The 20,654-nt window shown below is 45.9% G+C and overlaps 1 protein-coding gene across 2 annotated transcripts in view; it reads right to left on the reverse strand.

Moving 5' to 3' along the window:
- Positions 1–20,654, reverse strand: part of LAMC3 (laminin subunit gamma 3) — a 770,318-nt gene that overhangs the window by 223,935 nt on the left and 525,729 nt on the right. For both annotated transcript variants that reach the window (XM_085613958.1, XM_085613956.1), the window contains exon 14: positions 5,400–5,645. In XM_085613958.1, coding sequence (XP_085470084.1) covers positions 5,400–5,645 — 246 coding nt within the window. The remainder of the gene's footprint in view (positions 1–5,399; positions 5,646–20,654) is intronic.

The raw sequence follows: 20,654 nt of genomic DNA on the forward strand, positions 1-20,654 counted from the left end.
TGCACTACCCAATTTCTCAGCCTATCCTTCTCTCAATATATCTTCTAGCCCAACTTTCTGCCTCATCTCAAACTTCTTTCTACCACTCTTTCCAATGCACTACCCTATCTCCCACCCTATGCATCTATCAATATATCCTCTACATCCACCCTCTCATGTATCCCAAACTACTACTATGATCCCCAAAATAACCCTTTCTAGACTCTCTCCTACTCTACCCCTCCTTGCATCATCTGGCACCTCCGTTACTATACCGATCCCCCCCAAAAACCTCTAAACTCTTGCCTGACTCTTCCCCTCCAAAAACCCTTTTTACTCAACCAAAAGCCTCCTCCAACTGCTATGACCTAAAAAAAGAAAGAGACAAAAAAAGAAATCCTTCACTCTTCTATCCCTCCACGATCCTTTTCAATCAAAATACCAGACTAACATGTCCACTTCTCAAATTCCATATTCCACTATACTAACTCAGCACTAATCCTTTATGGGTTCCAGAGTAGCGTGCTACTCACCAATAAAGCGTTTCAACACCCCATCAGGGTTACAAGCGCTATATAAATGCAAGCCTTTTTTCCCCTTTTCTCCCCTCCCCAACCCTTCTCAATCAAAATAACTGACTAACCTATCCACCACTCAAATTAATTTCATGTTTTCACCATACTAATTCAACACTAATCCTTATGAGTTCCAGAGTAGCGTGCTACTCGCCAAATAAGTGCTTCAAACCCCCATCAGGGGTGGCAAGCGCTATATAAATACAAACCTCTTTCCCTCCTCTATCCCGCCACCTACCCTTCTCTATCCAAATAACTGAATAACATATCCACCACTCAAATTACTTCATATTTCACTATACTAATTTGCAACACTTATCCTTTATGGGTCCTGGAGTAGCGTGCTACTCGCCAGAAAAGCGCTTCAACGCCCATCAGGGGTAACAGGTGCAGTTTGAATGCAAACCTTTCTTCCCCTTCTATCCCTCCGGTATCCTTCTCACTCCAAATAACTGACTAATGTATCCACCACTCAAATTACTTTCATATGTCACCATACTAATTCACCACTAATCCTTTATGGGTTTCCGGAGTAGCGTGCTTCAACACCCATCAGGGGTAACAAGCGCTATATGAATACAAACCTTTTTCCTCTTCTATCCTACTGCTATCCTTCTGAATGCAAATAATTGATTAACCTATCCACCACTTAAAATTTACTTGAATGTTTACCTATACTAATTCAACACTAATCCTCTATGGGTCTCGGAGTAGCATGCTACTCACCGAAAAAAGCGCTTTGACGCCTCGTCAGGGGTAGTAAGCGCTATACAAATGCAATTACAATGCAATTACATTGTCATATACAAGTGAAATACGCGGATTCAATATTATAGGTCACAGAAAACCATCCAGAAACGCATAAAGATTCCCATGGACCCTAATGCAAGCAAGAAAAATGCCCCGTCCTCCAACACACAAAATATGATGCTGAATTTTAGAAGACAGCCATAGGTGAGATGGAGGGGGCCCCTTACATCTTTTGGGCCCTTTGCAATGCACTTGCTGAGCTGTTGATAGCTACGCCCCGGCAGGTGTTTCATGAAAGCATGTTTTATGTCTGCATTTGTTTAAATGTTAAAATAAAAAAATAACTCCCGAAGAGGACACGACTCGTGTGTTAGAATGTGTACCTATTTAAAATGTTTAACAGTGCATAGGCCAGAGTACACCTCCTATAAAGCCAGCGTGGATTTCAAGAGCAGCCCTCTCGCGGGTTAATAGCGCGCGAGCTGCCTGGCACTGATGATGAAAGGCCGGAGCTATTTTAACCCTTGTCGGCGGGAATCATGCCTGGGGGCGGGGCACTGGGAGAGTCTGGGCTGTGCCGACTGCAAACCTTTGCCAGATTTTTAGACACAATTTGCAATGGAAATCCTTTCTCAAATATCCTCATAGTGTGAAAAGTGTCATTGGAAGTGTTTAACACAAGTTTAGTTTTCGTGTTTTAATGCTCCTAATGCGAGAAACTGGCGAAACGATGTTTGTAATTGCTCCGGTCTCACGTAAACCTGCGTTTGCGTACTGCCTTCGCAACACTGTACAGCACATTTTCAGTTTCTTTACCTTCCGGAAGCTTCGAGGTGCGTACTGCAGTATTGTAACAACTTTTAACGATTCTTTTAGTCACCAGTCACAGATCTGTTAACAGTGTGACATCGAAAAATTTACACTCATGACGTTAAGATTATTACTGATATATTTTACATCTTACATGATGTGTGTGGCCCAAGAAAGGAAGCGTATGTTATTAAAAGTGTGTTCTTAACATATTGAAAGGCGGGCTGCTGGACACAAACAAAGTTGAAATAGTACCTCAATCACAGCGTTTGCAGGGGAGGGACACTAATTAAGTTGAATCAATCTGTAGTTGAGCGGTGCTCCACACAACCAACAGGAAGTAGCGTATCACGACTTCTGCCAAATTAGAAGGCTGCAAAGGAGAGTGATTATGTTAGTGACCAATGGTGAGTGTAGGCGGGCTAAAAGCCCCTTCAATTTTTTTTAAACACATCAGATCATCGCCATAGTGTCAGCACTTGCGCGCTGCGTACAGGCTTGGCCTAACGATTCCAGGAGGGACACTAGTAAGTTTAATCAATCTGTTGTTGAGCGGTGCGCCACACAACCAACAGGAAGTAGCGTATCACGACTTCTGACAAATAAGAAGGCAGCAAAAGAGAGTGAGTATGCTAATGACCAGTGGTGTGTGTAGGCTGGCTAAACGCGCCTTCGACTTTTTTTTTTAAACACAACAGATCATCGGCCTAGTGACAGTGCTTGCACACTGCCTATAGGCTCGCCCTATAAATAAAGGTGTGTCACTATAGTCACATACACAGGGTATCCACAAAAAAATAGAATGGAGAAAGTGGCTTCGTCTTTATTTGAAAGCTTTTTTCTCGCTCTTTGCTTGCATTTGTTTTTTATATTCATTAGGGCAAAGCATACGCCCTTTGACGTAAAAAATGAAATGAATGGTATTCGGTTAAAAGAAGGCATTCGGCCCAGGTAGTACCTTTGACAAGGTCACAAGGCAGAAAAACGAATCCCACAGGGTGTGCATAAGATTACCTCAGGCGCTTCTGAGCTTTCAAGGCACGGCCTGAGGACGATGGAGTGACCTTGGCAACGGTGGATAAGGTTAATAAGCGGGAACTCAGGATGTATCTACTACAGAGAGCACCCCGGAAGCCCTGGCAGAGTTGACAAAGTCTACTACCGATATATACAAATAGAGAGTCAACTTCCAACAGAAAAACATGTTTCAGCTTATTGCTGTATTCAACGCTGATGATGCAAGACATTTTTCCTTCTGCTTGTATTAGCTCGTTTATTCAAAGTCTTCTTGTTTATGCCCGACAGTTCAGCACAGCCAACACGTTTTGCCCAACACACGGGCTTCCTCAGGGCCAGAAACAGAAAAAGTATGTTGTTTCCAGAAATCCATTAACGTCTCCCACAAGAATCTACATCCGCTTAAAATCGTCTTTCCAATTCAAAGTTTCACCATCAAAATCTCCAAATACGTTTACTGAGTACAATGTCCAAAGTCACAATTCCTTATTACTTGGTACACTACCCGTGTTGTGGACATGTAGCCATGCAAGTAAACGTAGTGTTTCAAAATTCGTACAAACGCTACGGACAGTCGTGTCCTAGAGGTGCCTTTGACAAGGTCACAAGGCAGAAAAAAGAATCCCCACAGGGTGTTCGTAGGATTACCCCAGGCACTTCTGGGCTTTCAAGGCACGGCCTGAGGACGATGGAGTGACCTTGGCAACGGTGGATGAGGTTAATAAGAGGGAATTCAGGGTGTATCTATTACAGAGAGCACCCCGGAAGCCCTGGCAGAGTTGGTAAAGTCTATTACCGGTCTTCAGAGAGACCGGCCTGAGGTCGCACTTGGCTATGAGAGATCAGAGTGAGAATGAAAGAGCGTGAGAAAGAAACAGCCGTTCAGTTTTATTGTATGGAGTTTGTGTACATGTGCGACCACTTAGGGAGCCAATGGTGACACATTTGACTGTATGAATGATGGTGTGGGACTACACACTACAGGGAATCACTTTCAGGAAGTCCTAGGATTTAGGCAGCTGTTGTGAATGAGAAACAAGGAGAAAAAGTGATGTGCCCAGCATCACACATTTTGATCAAGTGGGGAAGCCAGGACTAGAACCCAGCTGTCCTAGTTTGCATTTCTTCACTAATCACATCTTCAGGAGACAACAGAGGACTGTAGGAGAGGATGTGTTGTTTCTTCAGGCAGCTGGCAGCATAGTGAAATTTAAATCAAAGTAACACTATTGCTTTGCAAGAATAAAAAAACATGTTATATTGCATATGCTGAGCCACGTTACTTGGCTTTGAGCTGTGATCCACTTTTGGAGGACGTGGCCTCATTTTAGCCTTATTTTTTAGTAAACAAAGAAGTGATTTTTCTGCTGCTATGTTATGTTATGTTTTTTGTACAGCACAAATTCCTCCTGGAGGGTATCCTGGTGATGTAGCAGGAGCTGTAGGGGCCGAGCCTGGGTCAGGTGTGGCTAGGTGCTGAGCCAGATCTTTCGTTTCTTGTGGAATTCAAGAACTGAGAAGGCAGCTCAGATGTGCCGCAGCGGGTTCTTCCAGGCTTTAGGCAAGAGTTAGGAGAAGGCACGGCCGCGGTATCTCGTTCTGAGTATGCGGGGAGTGTGCGAGTAGGAGTCCGGCTGAGTGGAGGTGTCTGGTAGTTTGTGAACATCTATGCCATTGTTGAGGTACATGGGGCATATATTGTTAAGACTAACTAAATCATCAGAGGGGGGCGGAGTCAGGGCTCACAGTCAGGACACCCCAGCCATAGCATGCACCACTCAGGGCTCAGTCCGTCCTGTGGGGGCGCCGTCACTCTGCTGAAGGGGGAACTAGTGCAGTCTCCTCACGGGGGTGATGGCAACTGCCATACTCAATATCTGCAGGAGGAGGTCACCCATTCAAGTACTAACCCACTGGGATGATGAAAAATGCTTTACCCCCACTTTACAGGGGTTGTTACCTGGAGGATGGTATAGCCCAGGTCCCATCCCACTGGGGCAACGGAGGCTCATGTACTGCCACTCTACATGAGGTGATACCCCTGCAATCGAATAGCCCCGGCCTCATCCCACAGGAGCGGTGGTATGTGCACGCTACTAGAGGGGGTATCCATGCAATGGTATAGTCCAGGGCCCATCCCACTAAGCCTTAAAGATACCCTCAGTCTGATGGCCACACCCTGTTGGCAAGAACAGGCAGGTGAGGAATGATTCAAACAAAGAGTGTGCAAGCAGGAGGGCCCTGTTGGTGGGCAGGGAAAGTACTCACCAACACATTTCTCAGCGTGGTTTTGGCTCAGCGCGTTCCCATGGAAACCCTCGCGGCATCTTTGGCAGTGGTTTCCTGCTGTATTGTGTAGGCATTTGAGACAGCTGCCGGACATCGGGTCGCAGTTGCCGACAGCATTAGGATCGACATTACCATTGCAGTCACATGGGATGCAAGGGCGCATAGGACCATGATTCCCAAAGGGATCCCCAAAAAATCCATCATCACACAATTCACAGCGTCGACCTGAGGAAGGAAACAAAGAAAAACAACACAAAACATGATTCAAACTACTTAAAATGACTGTGTCCTCGCTTGATGCCCTTCACATTTACAATGCCCCCACTAGAGAACCCTGAGGTTTGATATACAAACGAACATGCTACTGGCAGGATCAACCAGGTAACCTTCTAATATTGTGGTTGAGGGGTGTTGAATTTGTTAGAGCAGACCATTCGGAACACCAGACTTGTTTTTGAGTTAGAACCCTGAGCTTCACCGCACCCTTAGCTGAGAGCCCTCGTTTTCTTTTGGAATGCCTTCCACTTCACCTGCTACGTCCACCATGACCCTCAACCCATTTTGTTCTTAGATCAACTAATTCATATTTAGGGAGGCTGGTTTTATCACTTCTCTCCTCAAAGGACCAGGGATTTACCACTCCATCCTCAATGATCCTCATCTTCACTGCTTCCTTCTTCGAAAGCCTCGCCTTGCACTACTTGGGCTGTTAGTTCCATTCCTTCTATCCTTGTGGGGCCTCAGCTCTCCCACTTTAATCTTACAGGTGCCTCAGATCTACCATGTCTTTCTTTGTGAGGCCTCAGCTGTCTATGTCGCTCCTTGTGGGGTCTCAGATCTCCCACTTTTATCTTACAGGGGCCTCAGCGTTCCCATTTCTCTCCTTGAGCTACCTGTACAAGCTATGCAGCTTATCTCTTTGAGAGCCCTCAATGCTCTCGCTTTTGTCTTTGACAATCCTCAGCTCTACCAATTCTGTCCTCAAGGGACCCCAAAGTCATGCTCCTAACTTGATCTAATCTGTGCTCCTATCTTTTTCCTCAGAGTTAACTGTGGCCGGTGGGGTTGGTGGTGAGGCACTGAATGAAGTTTACGATGCGGGGACTTAGGCGTATGACTCACCGTCCCTTCCCAAGGGTCCATGGGTGGGCACCACGCAGTGATACAAATACCACCACAGGAATAACTCGCACGTGGATTAAAGGAGAGTTAGGTACGTACTGAGTTGTGTTGTCACTACATTTTAAATGGAGATTATGTTTTGCTCCTGTTAGATTTCAAGATGTTGCTTAGAGTGTTTCACTGCAGTACAGACTAAAGTGGTCTGATGTTAGATGCTTTGTTCGAAGAGCATGAACGTTCGATCACAGTTATCCAAGGTGCTAGTTCTGCATGTGTATTTACGGTTGTTTACTTGTTTAAGGGCAGCATAAGAATTAGGTGATGTTTACAACAAATAGTTAATTTCCAATCATTAGTGATCCCCATGAGATCAGACATCATTGATTACCAATACACTAGTGGTCACATGTAAAAGTGCCTTCCATGGGAGGACAGATGATCCTTGGCCATGAGCAGATCTATACAGGGAATCAAGACACTGGGCTTCCTTTGGGAAGAACTGATTTCCATGTTGTCTTTGCCTAAAGTTTTTCTAAAAAAGAAAATAGGTACTGTCTATTAGTCAGGAGAGAGTTTACGAGGGTGTGAGGTAGATCAACCCAATAGGTTATATGGTGGAAGGTACATTATCTCAAGAGTTTATGGAGGTAAGGGCTAGATTATCTCAAGAGTGTATAGGGTTTGGGGTAGATTGCCTCAAAAGTTTATTAGGTGGGAAGTAGATTCTCACAGAAGTTTAGAGGGGTGGACGGTAGATTCTCTCAAGTATGTACAAGTAATAGATTATCTCAAAAGTTTACAGAGGAGGTGGCTAGATTATCTCGAGTTTGCTTGAGTCAAGGCAGATTATCTCAAGAGTTTACGGGGTGGGGCTATGTTATCTCAAGTGTTTATGGGGTGCAGTTATTTTATCTCAAGATTTAAAGAAGTGGGAGGTAGAGTACCTCAAGAGTTTACGGGGTGGTGACTAGATTATGTCAAGTTTATGAAGTAGGGGTAGATTATCTCAAGTGTTTATAGGAGTGGGGTGGATTATCTCGAGAGTTTATAGAGGTGGGGAAAGGTTATCTCAAGAGTTTATGGGAGTTGGAGGTATTTAATCTCAAGATTTTACAAGGGTGGGGTTTGATCATTTCTAGATTTTGTGGTGGTTGAGTTAGGTTATCTCAAGTGTTTACTGGGGTCAGGGTATAGATTATCTCAAGAGTTTACAGGGATAGAGGATAGATTATCTAAAATGTTTAAGAGGTGATGGCTAAATTATCTGAAGATGGTAGAGGATGGGGAATAGATTATCTGAGGAGTGAGTTTATGGGTGAGGTAGATTATTTTGAGTGTTTAGAGGATAGATTATTTTAAGTGTTTACTGAGGGTCGGTGGAAGATTATCTCAAGAGTGTATGGGGAGGTAGATTATCTCAGGAGTTTGTGAGGTGTAAATTGATTTTCTCAAGAGTTTAAGGAAGTGAGAGGTTGATTATCTCAAACGTTTATGGCTTGGGAGCTAGAATATCTCAAGAGTTTAAGAGGTTGGTGGAAGATTATCCTAAGAGTTTATGGGGTGAGGTATAGATTATCCCTGGGGTACAGGGGAATAGGAGGGAGATCTTCTCTCAAGAGTATTTTGGGTATTGGCTAGATTGTTAGACTTTACAGGTCGGAGGTTGATCATTTTTCTCATAACTGATGCAATGTCCTCGTAGAGAATGGCAGACTCCACACATTTAGGAGAAAACTATATTCCACAAACAGGAGAACAACACCAAATGATCCTTACAATGCAGCCTTGTTCTAGTAACTCCTTTGGCATTGACCCTTAACTTTCCATTAGGACCCCCTTCTCCCAATCGTGACAGAGTCAACAATCCTAGACTAGAAGGCAAAGGAATGTGAAGGTGCATGCAGACAGTAAGACAGTAGACACAATAGTCATATGAAGAGCTTTTAGCTATGGTTGCGAGACTATCTCAAGAGTTTATGGGGGAGAGGGAAGACTATCTGGAGAGTTTGCGGGGTGAAGGACAGATTATGTCAGATTCCCTTTGAATCCAATGCTACTGAGAAGAAGAGGCTGGGATCTGGATAGCTCGCTGATTAAATGTCTCTATTTTATGAATTCCGCAAATATTGCAAAGATGTTATTTCTCTGGAAGATCCTCTCTTATGGAGAAGGCAATAGGCATGGACACTAATCAGATACTGAAGTCTAAACTTTTGAGAAAGCCTGGACTGGATCCTACTGTGCCAGAAATTGTTCACCCTATCTCATCGCTGCCAACCACAGCAAAGATTTGAGAAAATCATGTTGTCACCCAACTGTGAGGAAAAACACAATCGAAGCAGCACCATTGCTTTACCACTATTTTATTTCAGGTATTACTTTTAGGGTGTAGAATCCTCACCCACCAATGGTGGCAGGCTTTATTATCATTATGTTCCCTCGTCATTGAGAGAAAACATAGTCCGTCTGGATGGGCTCTGGTGTTTTCAGAGCTCTTCAAGAACCTACAACATAGGTTTGAGGGAATATAAGGAAGTCCCTGGAGTGATAACTGGGATGCATAATTAAGAGTTAAAATGGCCTATAGAAATCCTAGCCTATTTTGTTGCAGGTTTCTTTGTCAAATTAGAAGACAATGTTTGACAAACTTCGAGTCAATAGTAGACTCGCGCCATCCACTTGTCAACATGTTTCAGCATCCCTCATAATCCAGAATGGGTCTGTGGCTTTCTTCAAGACCAAATCACCACCCCTGATTTCTGGGGACGATTATTATTATTTTTTTTAAATGATCATGTCTGAGTATCAAATGTAGACTGTAAGGAACTTTGAACACACAGGGTTTGTTTTGTATGAGGAAACCTGAAAATATGAATAAATAAAACAGATACAGTTTTAAGTCAGTATGATAAGGTGCCATAATTATTATATGTGGCACTAAATTCACAGTGAAATGACTTCAATATTATAAAATAGATCCCTCGGTTTGAATCAATTCATGCACCCCTGTAAATCGCAGCGCATCACACACTCTCAAGTTCAAAATTCCCATATTGTGAATCAACTAAGCAAAAACATGTTGCGTCGGAGCCTGGGCAGTCTTACTCTAACATAAATGGGTTAATGCCCCATGGGGGCAGGCAGCCATGATACCCAGAGGTGTCACACACTGAAGAAAGAGAGAAGCATATCTCTATTGATTTAACAAAACTTGTCAAACATTGAATTTCTTCCAAAAGAGGCTGGAGTCACCGCCTCCGTTTCCTCTCAAAAGGGTTGGACAGGTGAATTGTAAAAGGTTCAGACTTACCTTGTCAAGGGTGGGCATCCAGCTGTTAGTGTAACCCTGCCTCTGAGCCTTTGAATTACTGAGTCATGGAGGAACTCTCTTATTTAATGTAGGGGTCTCCCATTTCACGTTGTCGTGTCCCATTTGACAGTGGTGCGTGTCCCGTGACCCGCATCAGCGTGACATGAGCATGCATGCATCTGATCAAGAGATGCTGTCCCACAATGCTCTGCCTCATGGAGGCGGGGCCAGTGTACCGCGGTGTCACACATGACGGGAACACCTTCTGATCATTTCAGCTGCCTATAGCTGGGCCCGGCTCGAGCTTCAGTGACGCCACGAGACTCCAGAATCCCAGGTTACTGGTAGGCGAGCCTAAGTATGCCTCAAGCGTCCGCCATTTTGAGGAAATTCCGCTGGAGAAATCATTACTTTGAGGTTCTCGGTGAAACCATCAGGGCCCTCTTTGGATGAACGCCTCCGGTCTTGGTGAGGCCGCGTCCCATGCACGCGTCGAGGGGCATTAACGCCTTCAAGTAGTCTTTTTTGAGGGTCAAGAAGGCGCTACTTGGCGGAGGACCCTGTTCTGTGTTGGCTTCTGGACTTTGTTACTCACTCACAGCAGAATTGTTTAACCGAACTACTTTTCTTTCACTTACTCCATAGCCCACTCCAAGGATGCTCGGGCGCCTTTTCTGCCCGCACGCTTTTATACATATACCATTAGTGCCTCGGTAATCACATGTAGTCTTCTGGGCGCAGCTCTGTTTTTTAGATTACCAAATAGTATATTTAGTGTTTGGCAAGTCACCAAGACCCTATGTTTTTGATTGCAAAAGAAGTGACGTTTGTGCAACAGTGAATTCCACAGACATGATTAATGTCCCGACACTCCGACAAACATGGCTCGTCTCTGCGTGTGGGGGAGTCAGCTGAGAGTGGGGCGCACTTGGCTGTTCTTAGAGGAGGCAGGAGAGAGCCGGGGGCCCCAGAGCTTCGGGACCCTTGTCACCTATGAGGCGGCACATGGGGCTACCGGGGCCCCGCGGTGAGCAACGAAAGATACGTGCAGATACATGGGCACTGCATGGAGTATTTGCACACACAAGGGCATTGCATGGAGTATGTGCACACACAAGGGCATTGCATGGAATATGTGCACACACAAGGGCACTGCATGGAGTATGTGCACACACAAGGGTATTGCATGGGGTATGTGCACACACAAGGTCACTGCATGGGATACAAGCACACACCGAGTCAGTGCATGGGGGATGTGCACACACAAGGGCATTGCATGGAGTATGTGCACACACAAGGGCATTGCATGGAGTATGTGCACACACAAGGGTATTGCATGGGGTATGTGCACACACACGGTCACTGCATGGGATACAAGCACACACCAAGTCACTGCATGGGGTATGTGCACACACAAGGGCATTGCATGGAGTATGTGCACACACAAGGGCATTGCATGGAGTATGTGCACACACAAGGGTATTGCATGGGGTATGTGCACACACATGGTCACTGCATAGGATACAAGCACACACAAAGTCACTGCATGGGGTATGTGCACACACAAAGCCACTGCATGGGATAGGTGCACACACTAGGTCACTGAATGAGGTATGTGCACACACAAGGTCACTGCATGGGAAATGTGCACACACTAGGTCATTGCATGGGATACGTGTATACTATACACAAGGTCACTGAATGGGATACGAGCATACACAAGGCCACTCCATGGAGTATGTGCACACACATGGTCACTGCATGGGATACAAGCACACACAAGGTCACTGCATGGGATACAAGCACACAGAAGGTCACTGCATGGGATACGAGCAAGCACAAGGTCACTGTATGGGATACAAGCACGCATTGTGTTGCCATCATACACAAGGAATTCATCCAATGCACCACCACAAATGACACCAACATCCTAGTCATGGAGCACCTCAACTTCTGACTGCAAACAGGCAGCAAAACCCCCATCAGGGGCACCCTCGCCTACTGTCCTTTAGGACCAAGCCTTTTGCAACTTAATCACTGACTTCATCGCCCCTCCTCGTCATAAAGTCCAACAACTACAATTTCCTCGGTGACATCAACTTTCATCTTGACGACCACAATGACATCAACTCTACCAACCTCCTCAACAGCATGACCAACAGTGGAATCAAACAACTCACCTACTACTCCACGCACACCACAGGCCACATACTAGACCCTATATTCACCTCCAGAGACCACATCAGATGCGGCCACACCCTGGAACTCACGATGACTGACCACTCCATTGTCCACTTCATCATCACCAGCTCACGGACCTCCGCCCCAAATCTGCTCTACCCCACATTGCAGCTAGAGCAAAGTTTCATAGGACACATGGATCAATGCTCTCATTACCACCCACCCCATCTCCTCCAACAACCAAGACCTGAACGTCAGAAACTTAAAAAATTGGATCACCAACAGCGCCAACAGCATTGCTCCCATCAGCAACAACACCCACAGAAAGCCCACCAAGCAGGCTAGCTGGTACACTGAAGACCTTAGAACAGCTAAATGACACTGGAAACAACTGGAAAGGAGATGGCGCGCCAGCAAGGATACGACTGACAAGACCGCCTTCAAGGTAGCCCTCAATCACTACCACAGACAGTTGAGAGAACTGAAGAAAAAGGCCTTAGCCTCATGCATCGAATCAAGCTCCAATAAAAGCAAATAACTCTTGAACATCGCCAAAGAATTCTCCAACCCCTCAGCTGCAACAAACAACGTTACCCCCTCACAGGAACTCTGCGACAACCTTGCAACCTTCTTCCATGACAAGATAGCCAACATCTACAGAAACTTCAAACCCCAGCCCAAGGCCACTGACTTTTTCACGCAACACAACAACCCCGCTACCACCACAGACATCCCACTTACCAAATAGAGCCAGCTCGCCCAACAGGACACCGCCTCCCACATAAACTCGGTCCACCCAGGGGCCCCAACTCACCACAGCTTCAACCTAACCGAAGCCAGAATCCGCCACATACTGGCCTTGTTCAACACCTCAATTGCCATGGATACCTTGCCCACGAACTGAAAACATGCAAAAGTCAATGCCCTACTAAAGAAAGCATTGGCAGACCCGAGCAAACTCGACAACTACCAAACGATCTCCCTGTTTCCATTCCAGGCCGAAGTATTAGAAAAAGCCACCATCCAAAAACTCCCCTTACATCTGCTACAGAACCTTACTGACTCCTCCCTATATGGATTCCACAGCAACCTCACCACCAAGACAGCTCTCATCGCAGCTACTAACGACTTCCAAGCCCTACTCAACCAGGACAGACTGCAGCTCTGATCCTCCTAGACGTCTCGGCAGCCTTTGATATGGTCTCCCACCACACACTCACCACAAGCCTGTACGACGTAGGCATCCATGGAGCCGCTCTCAGATGGATCGTCTCTTTCCTCCCTGAGGGAATGCAAAAAGTATGCCTTGCATCCGTCCCCTCCGAACACAAGGAAATCATCTGTGGAGTACCCCAAGGATCCTCGCTCAGCTCTACCCTCTACAACACTTATATGACACCTCTGGACAGCATCGCGAAAACCCCCAAACTCAGCATCATATCTGACGTTGACGACACACAACTCATCCTCTCCCTCTCCGAAGACACCACCAAGACCAACTTCCACAACTGCATGACAGACATTGTCAACTGGATGATGGACAACTGCCTTAAGCTCAACTCGGACAAGACAGAGGTACTGATTTTTGGAAACAAAAGCTCCCTATGGATGCATCCTGGTGGCCCTCAGACCTCGGACCTACTCCTACCCCCACTGACCACACGAGGAACCTAGACATCATTCTGGACGACAACATTGTCACTGCATGGGATACGTGCACACACAAGGTCACTGCGTGGGAAACGAGCACACACTATGTCACTGCATGGTATACGTGTACACACAAGATCACTGCGTAGGATACATGTACACACAAGGTCACTGCATTGGATACCAATACACACAAGGTCACTACATGGGATACCTGAAAACTCAAGGTCACTGCATGGGATATGTGCACACACGCGGTCACTGCATGGGATACATGCACATACAAGGTCATTACATGCGATATGTGCACACACAAGGTTACTGCATGGGATACGTTCGCACACAAGGTCAGTGCATGGGATACGTGTACACATGAGCTCAGTACATGGGATAGGTGCACAAACAAGGCCACTGCATGGGTACGTGTACATGCAAGTTCACTGCATGTGAGTGTGACACATGTACACCCAAGGCCACTGCATATGATACGTGCACACACAAAGTCAGTTCATGGGATATGTGTACAGATGGGGTCACTGAATGGGATACATGAACACACAAGGTCACTGCATGTGAAATGTGCACACAGAAGGCCACTGCATGGGATATGTGTACACACAAGGCCACTGCATGGGATACATGTACACACAAGATTACTGCATGGGATACGTGTACACACGAGGTCACTGCATGGGATACATGTACACACGAGGTCAGTGCATGGGGCCACTAGATAGACTCTGGATATAGTTACAGAATGGACACTGCACTATCCTGTACAATGAATGGAGTCACTGGATGGACACTGCATGGGACCACAAGATGGGCACTGCAGAGACAAGGATTCACATTTCATGGAATCAGTCAATAATTACGCACTGCCTCGGGCCATGCAAATGATTCTGTTTAGCTTCACTGGATGGACACACCGTGGAGTCACTGGAGGAACCTTATAAGGGTTCACTGGATGATCACTGCATGGGGCCAATTCGATGAACACAGGTTAGCCTCACTGGATGGACACACCGTGGAGTCACTATAGGAATCCTACAAGGGTTCACTGGATGGACACACCGTGGAGTCGCTGGAGGAATCTTACAAGAGTTCACTGGATGGACACACCGTGGAGTCACTGGAGGAATCTTACAAGGGTTCACTGGATGAACACACCGTGGAGTCGCTGGAGGAATTTTACAAGGGTTCACTGGATGGACACACCGTGGAGTCGCTGGAGGAATCTTACAAGGGTTCACTGGATGGACACACCGTGGAGTCACTGGAGGAATCTTACAAGGGTTCACTGGATAGACACACCGTGGAGTCACTATAGGATCCTACAAGGGTTCACTGGATGGACACACCGTGGAGTCGCTGGAGGAATCTTATAAGGGTTCACTGGATGGGCACACCGTGGAGTCATTGGGTGAACCTTTCAAGGGTTCACTGGTTGGACACACCATGGAGTCACTGGAGGAATCTTACAAGGGTACACTGGATGGACACATGTTAGTAAATCAAAGCAGCATTGGATGGGGAGGAAATGCTGCACTCATCCTGTACGATCTCTCAGCAGCTTTCGATATGGTCAACCCTAATCGTTTGGCTGACCGTATTTGTTACCTCAGGCTAGAATGTCAGGCCCTAGCTCTACCGCATAGATAGTAGTGTCACTTTCAAAAGATGATGTCCACTCAAGTGACCTATTTAGGAACTGCATGAGTGCAGTAAGTATATGTAAGGACTGCAATTGTCTGAAACTGAACTGATGGAGGTTATTCTTTTTGGGAATAACACGTCTTTTCGGTCCCCGGCGTGGTGACTATCGGATCTGGGAACACGTCCAACACCCGCCTCGACAGTTAAAAATCTCGGGGTACTAATGGATACTGAACTGAAATACAAAATGCAAGTGAATAAGGTCACCTTGTGAACCTTCGATGCTCGAAAAATACATACCCTTCGATCTATTAAAAGCTTTGGCCACTACACTTGTTTTGGCAAGACTGGATTACTGTAACAGTCTTATTTAGATCTACCTAAGGGTTCCTTAAAGAAATTACAAACTCTTCCAAACGCTGCTACACAGTTCCTCCTGAAAATCCCTAAATTTCATTCGGTGAAAGCGGCCATAAGAAAATAGCACTGGCAGCTGGTTAAACAACGTGTCATCTTTAAGGCTTTATGCAGGACCTATAAGCCCCTTCATGGGCAGGGCCCTACCTACTTCAAGAAGAATCGGAGGTGGTGCACGCCTGGCAGGACTATGCGCTCCAGTTCCACCATGCATTTGGTGGTGTCATCTTTCAAACGTTCATCCTGGGTGGCATACGTTTCTTTAGGTCCACGGCACTACATTGGACACGTCTCCCTTATAATCTAAAAGCAGCTGCATTTCTCTCCATATTTTGGAGATCTTTAAAAACCCTGCTCTTTGTCCAGCAATCCAGCTATTGAGTTCCACTTCTCCCTATCTCGCACAGCTCCAAGACAACTCCGGACAAACGTTGCGCTTAATAAAACATTATCATTCATTCATATAGTTACTATCCTGTACATCAATGGAGTCACAGAATAGACACTGCGTGGGACCACAGGATGGACACTGCAGAAGCACTGGATGAACACTGCATGGGGTCACTAGATCGATCATGCACAATGTCACTGTGTGGGTCCACTTGATGGACACAGTTTAGCCTCACTAGATGGACGCCTCACAGGGGTCACTGGACACACCCTACATGGCGCCACTAGGTGGACAATGGATATAGTTACAGGATGGACACTGTAAATGGTCACTGAATGATAGTGAATTGAGTCACAGAACGTATGCTGCTTGAGACCACTGGATGGACTCTGCAGAGGCACTGGATGAACACTGCATGGGGTCAGTCAATGAACGGGCACTCAGCAAAACACACAAGATGATGGACGGAATGTTGCACATTGGCAAAACATTCACCCCCAGTTAAACCCCGAAACCGGTCCTAGGATGCTTGTTTCCAGTCCAGGGAGGACCTGGCATGGCAGTTCGGGCTGGACTGTTCACATGAGGCACAGGGTCAAGACTGATTTGCATATGGCTGGGTTCAAACTGGAATGGCATGGTGAGCAAAAAAACGATGGATTTAGGCCCAGATCTCTGTACTGGGGTGAATGTATGACATTGTTCTGCATTCTGTCCATCAACTGTTGTATTTCCAATGAACGGGCACTGCCTGGGGCCACTCGGATGATTTGTTAAGCTTCACTGAATGGACACAGTATGGAGTCACTGGATGGACCTTACAAGGGGTCACTGGGCGGATCTCGCAAGGGGTCACTGGATGTACACATCACTGAGTCACTGGATAGACACATCATGGAGTCACTGGATGGACACATCATGGAGTCATTGGATGGACCATACAAGGGGTCACTGGATGTACACATCACAGAGTCATTGGATGGACACATCATGGAGTCACTGGATGGACTTTACAAGGGGTCACTAGGAGGACCTCGCAAGGGGTCACTGGATGTACACATCACAGAGTCACTGGATGGACACAACATGGAGTCACTCGATGGATACATCACAGAGTCACTGGGTGGACACATGGAGTCACTGGATGGACCTTAAAAGGGGTCACTGGGTGGACCTCACAAGGGGTCACTGGGTGGACCTCACAAGGGGTCACTGGGTGGACCTTTCAATCGGTCACTGGGTGGACCTTACAAGGGTTCACAAGATTGGCCTTATATTGGCTGACTAGATGGACCCTACAAGGCATCACTAGATGGACAGCAAATATAATTACTGGATGGACTCTGCCTGGGATCACTGTGCATGAGGACACTGGGTGGACAGGGCAGGTGTCAGTAAATGAAAGTGAGCAGAGCCAACGATCAAGCACTGGGTGGACAGGGCAGGTGCCAGTAAATGACAGTGAGTGGCATCAATGATTGGACGCTCGGTGGACAGGGCAGGTGCCAGTAAATCATAGTGAGTGGCATCAATGATTCGACGTTGGGTGGACAGGGCAGGTGCCAGTAAATGACAGTGAGTGGCGTCAATGATTGGACACTGGGTGGACAGGGTAGGTGCCAGTAAATGATAGTGAGTGGCGTCAATGATTGGACGCTGGGTGGACAGGGCAGGTGCCAGTTAATGACAATGAGTTTGCGTCAATGATTGGATGCTGGGTGGACAGGGCAGGTGCCAGTAAATGACAGTGAGTGGAGTCAATGATTGGACACTACATGGAATTACTAGACACCCGGTGAGCATTAGATTCAATTGTGAGGAGGGGGCTGCAACAGACCAAGGGCAGGGGTGTGGCGTTCAGTGTTATAAGTCTACTTTCTGCTCCATTCTAGGAGATTTTAATTATCTCCTTGAATTGCCCCTTGATTCAGACACCTCTAATCTACTTGACTTGATGAAAGGCAGAAATTTGGAGCAATTGGTTAGGGGTGCCACTCATCAAGCCGCCATACATTAGACAGCATCTTCTCAAATAATCTGCAGCTCTCTGTAACTAGAATCTTCCCGCTAGTTTGGTCTGACCATTCGGCAGTCTTTTTTGAGCTCTCGATACGGGATCGCAAAGTACAGAATCTATCAATAAGTCTTTCTAAAAATAAAGCCTGGAACAAGGTAAAAGCAGGGGACCTATATCAAACATTAACTGACATGATCACTCCTACTCCTAGCAATCTGGACGAGGCAACCAGATCATACACTAAATGGCTAGAAACTGCAGGGGACAAGCTAGCCCCTTTAAAATGCCTTGGCCATACTAGACAACATCCCTCCTCACCATGGCATTTGAAGGAGCTGAATGACCAAAAGAAGGCCTGCAAACGCCTGGAAAGAATATGGAGGGGGGGGGGGGCTACAAGGAAAATGATAAAAAGGAATACAAAGCGGGCCTGGCACTATATAAACAACTACTTAAAAACACAAAACAAGAGTTTTTCAGCAACAAAATTAAATCAGCCAAAAATTACCCTAAAGAGCTTTTTAAAATAGTAAACTCTTTATCTCATCCCGCACTCCTCCCATTGCAGCCAGTCAAGAGCTTTGTAATAAAAATTGCTCAATTTTATTTTGAAAAAGTTAAGAGTATCTTCTTAACATTTTCAGATTCCTCTTCCCCCCATAATATCGGTACGACTGAATGCCAGCAGGTAACTAACCCTGATATGCCAACCTTCAATTTTTTTGCCGGCTTAAATGCATCTGATACCCGCAAACCTTTGGAGAAAGTTAAATCAGGCTCTCCTACTGACCCCTGTCCGTGCTCAATTTTAAAACTGGCAGCCGAGCCTGTCGCAAAACAACTGACCTACATCATTAACAGCATGTATCTAGAAGGATACTTCCCCAAAGAATGGAAACCTACCTCCATTTTGCCTCTTCTTAAAAAACCTAACCTAGATGCTAGTGATCCCAATAACTTTAGACCTATTTCCAGGTTACCAATGCCTGCCAAGCTCATAGAAAGTAATTTGAACACCCAACGCAACAAATTTCTGCAGGATTCACGGGCCCTTGATCCAACTCAGCATGGGTTTAGAGAGGCCCATAGTACAGAAACGGCGCTCCTAAAGTCCACAGAGGAAATTAGGACTATTCTGGATCAAGGGGGAAAGGCCGTACTGATTATGTTGGCCCTATCTGCGGCTTTCGACACGGTCCATCACGCTTTGTTGATGGACCAACTGGACGAGTTAGGGATCAAAGACACTGCGTGGAAGCTTCTTAAATTGTTTCTCACTGATAGAAGTCAAACAGTGACATTAGATGAATTTGAAGATAAATCTTTCTCCCTGCCCTGTGGGGTACCGCAGGGTTCGTCGTTGAGCCCAGCATTGTTTAATGTTTACGTGTCATCAGTAGCTCCCCTAATTCAGAGCTTTGGCTTTACCTTAACGTCCTACGCTGACGACACCCAAATCGTGGTGACATTAGTACCAGAGGACATACAGGAAACTGCGATAAGGCTGCAGGATTGTATGAAAAGCTGTGGAAGTCTGGAGGTCCCAGATCTGTTTTAAGCTTAATTCCAATAAAACGGAGGTAGTACTTTTTGGAAACAACCCCAGTTTCTGGACCCCTAGTTGCTGGCCAGAAGAGATGGGCTCGTTACCCACACCAATTAAGAAGGTCAAGAATCTAGGAGTCTTGATTGATGACAAATTGAGTTTTAGGGACCAAGTTAACCATGTTGCCTCCACTACCTCATACATTCTTAAATCCTGCAAAAAAATAATGCCCCTTCTGTCGAGGGAAGCACAACAAACTGTAGTATCGGCCCTTATAATGTCTAGACTACATTATTGTAATAGTTTATAGCTTACGATCCACAAAGGGTCGACGAACAAACTACAAATGTTGCAGAACGCTGCAGCCAGACTTATAACAGCTACACCTAAATACAAGTCTATCTCAGCTAAAATAAAACAACTTCACTGGCTCACAGTCAGTAAACATACTCAATTTAAGTCCCTGTGTCTAGTATTTAAAGCCCTTCATGGTATTGGACCAGAATTTCTAAAAGATCGTTTTAACTGGTATCTGCCAAAGAGAGCATTACGGTCAGCAGACCAAAAATTCATCAACATCTCTCGGGTAAAAAAAGCTAACTGGTGTGGCAGGAGCTTTACGGTCAATGCGGCTAAGTCACGGAACGCTCTACCATTAACCCTTAGAAGTATATCGAACCTCTAGCCTTTTAGAAAGGCGTTAAAAACATGGCTTTTCTCTAATTAATTTGATATCTCTGCCTTCCAGCTTACAGTAGGTCTTCTCATAGCGCCAGGTCACCTTCGGGTATCAGTTCGCGCTCTATAAGCACAATTAACATTAACATTCGGGCACACTGTGTGGCATCCAACACCTTCTCCTCAGGGTTCCTTGCTTCTGTGGATTGACAGTGCCTAGAAGTAGCTGCTGAAAGTGTAAACAGTCTTAATCGTTCTACAAATCA

The sequence above is a fragment of the Triturus cristatus genome, chromosome 1_2 (assembly GCF_964204655.1).
Source record: "Triturus cristatus chromosome 1_2, aTriCri1.1, whole genome shotgun sequence".
NCBI lineage: Eukaryota > Metazoa > Chordata > Amphibia > Caudata > Salamandridae > Triturus > Triturus cristatus.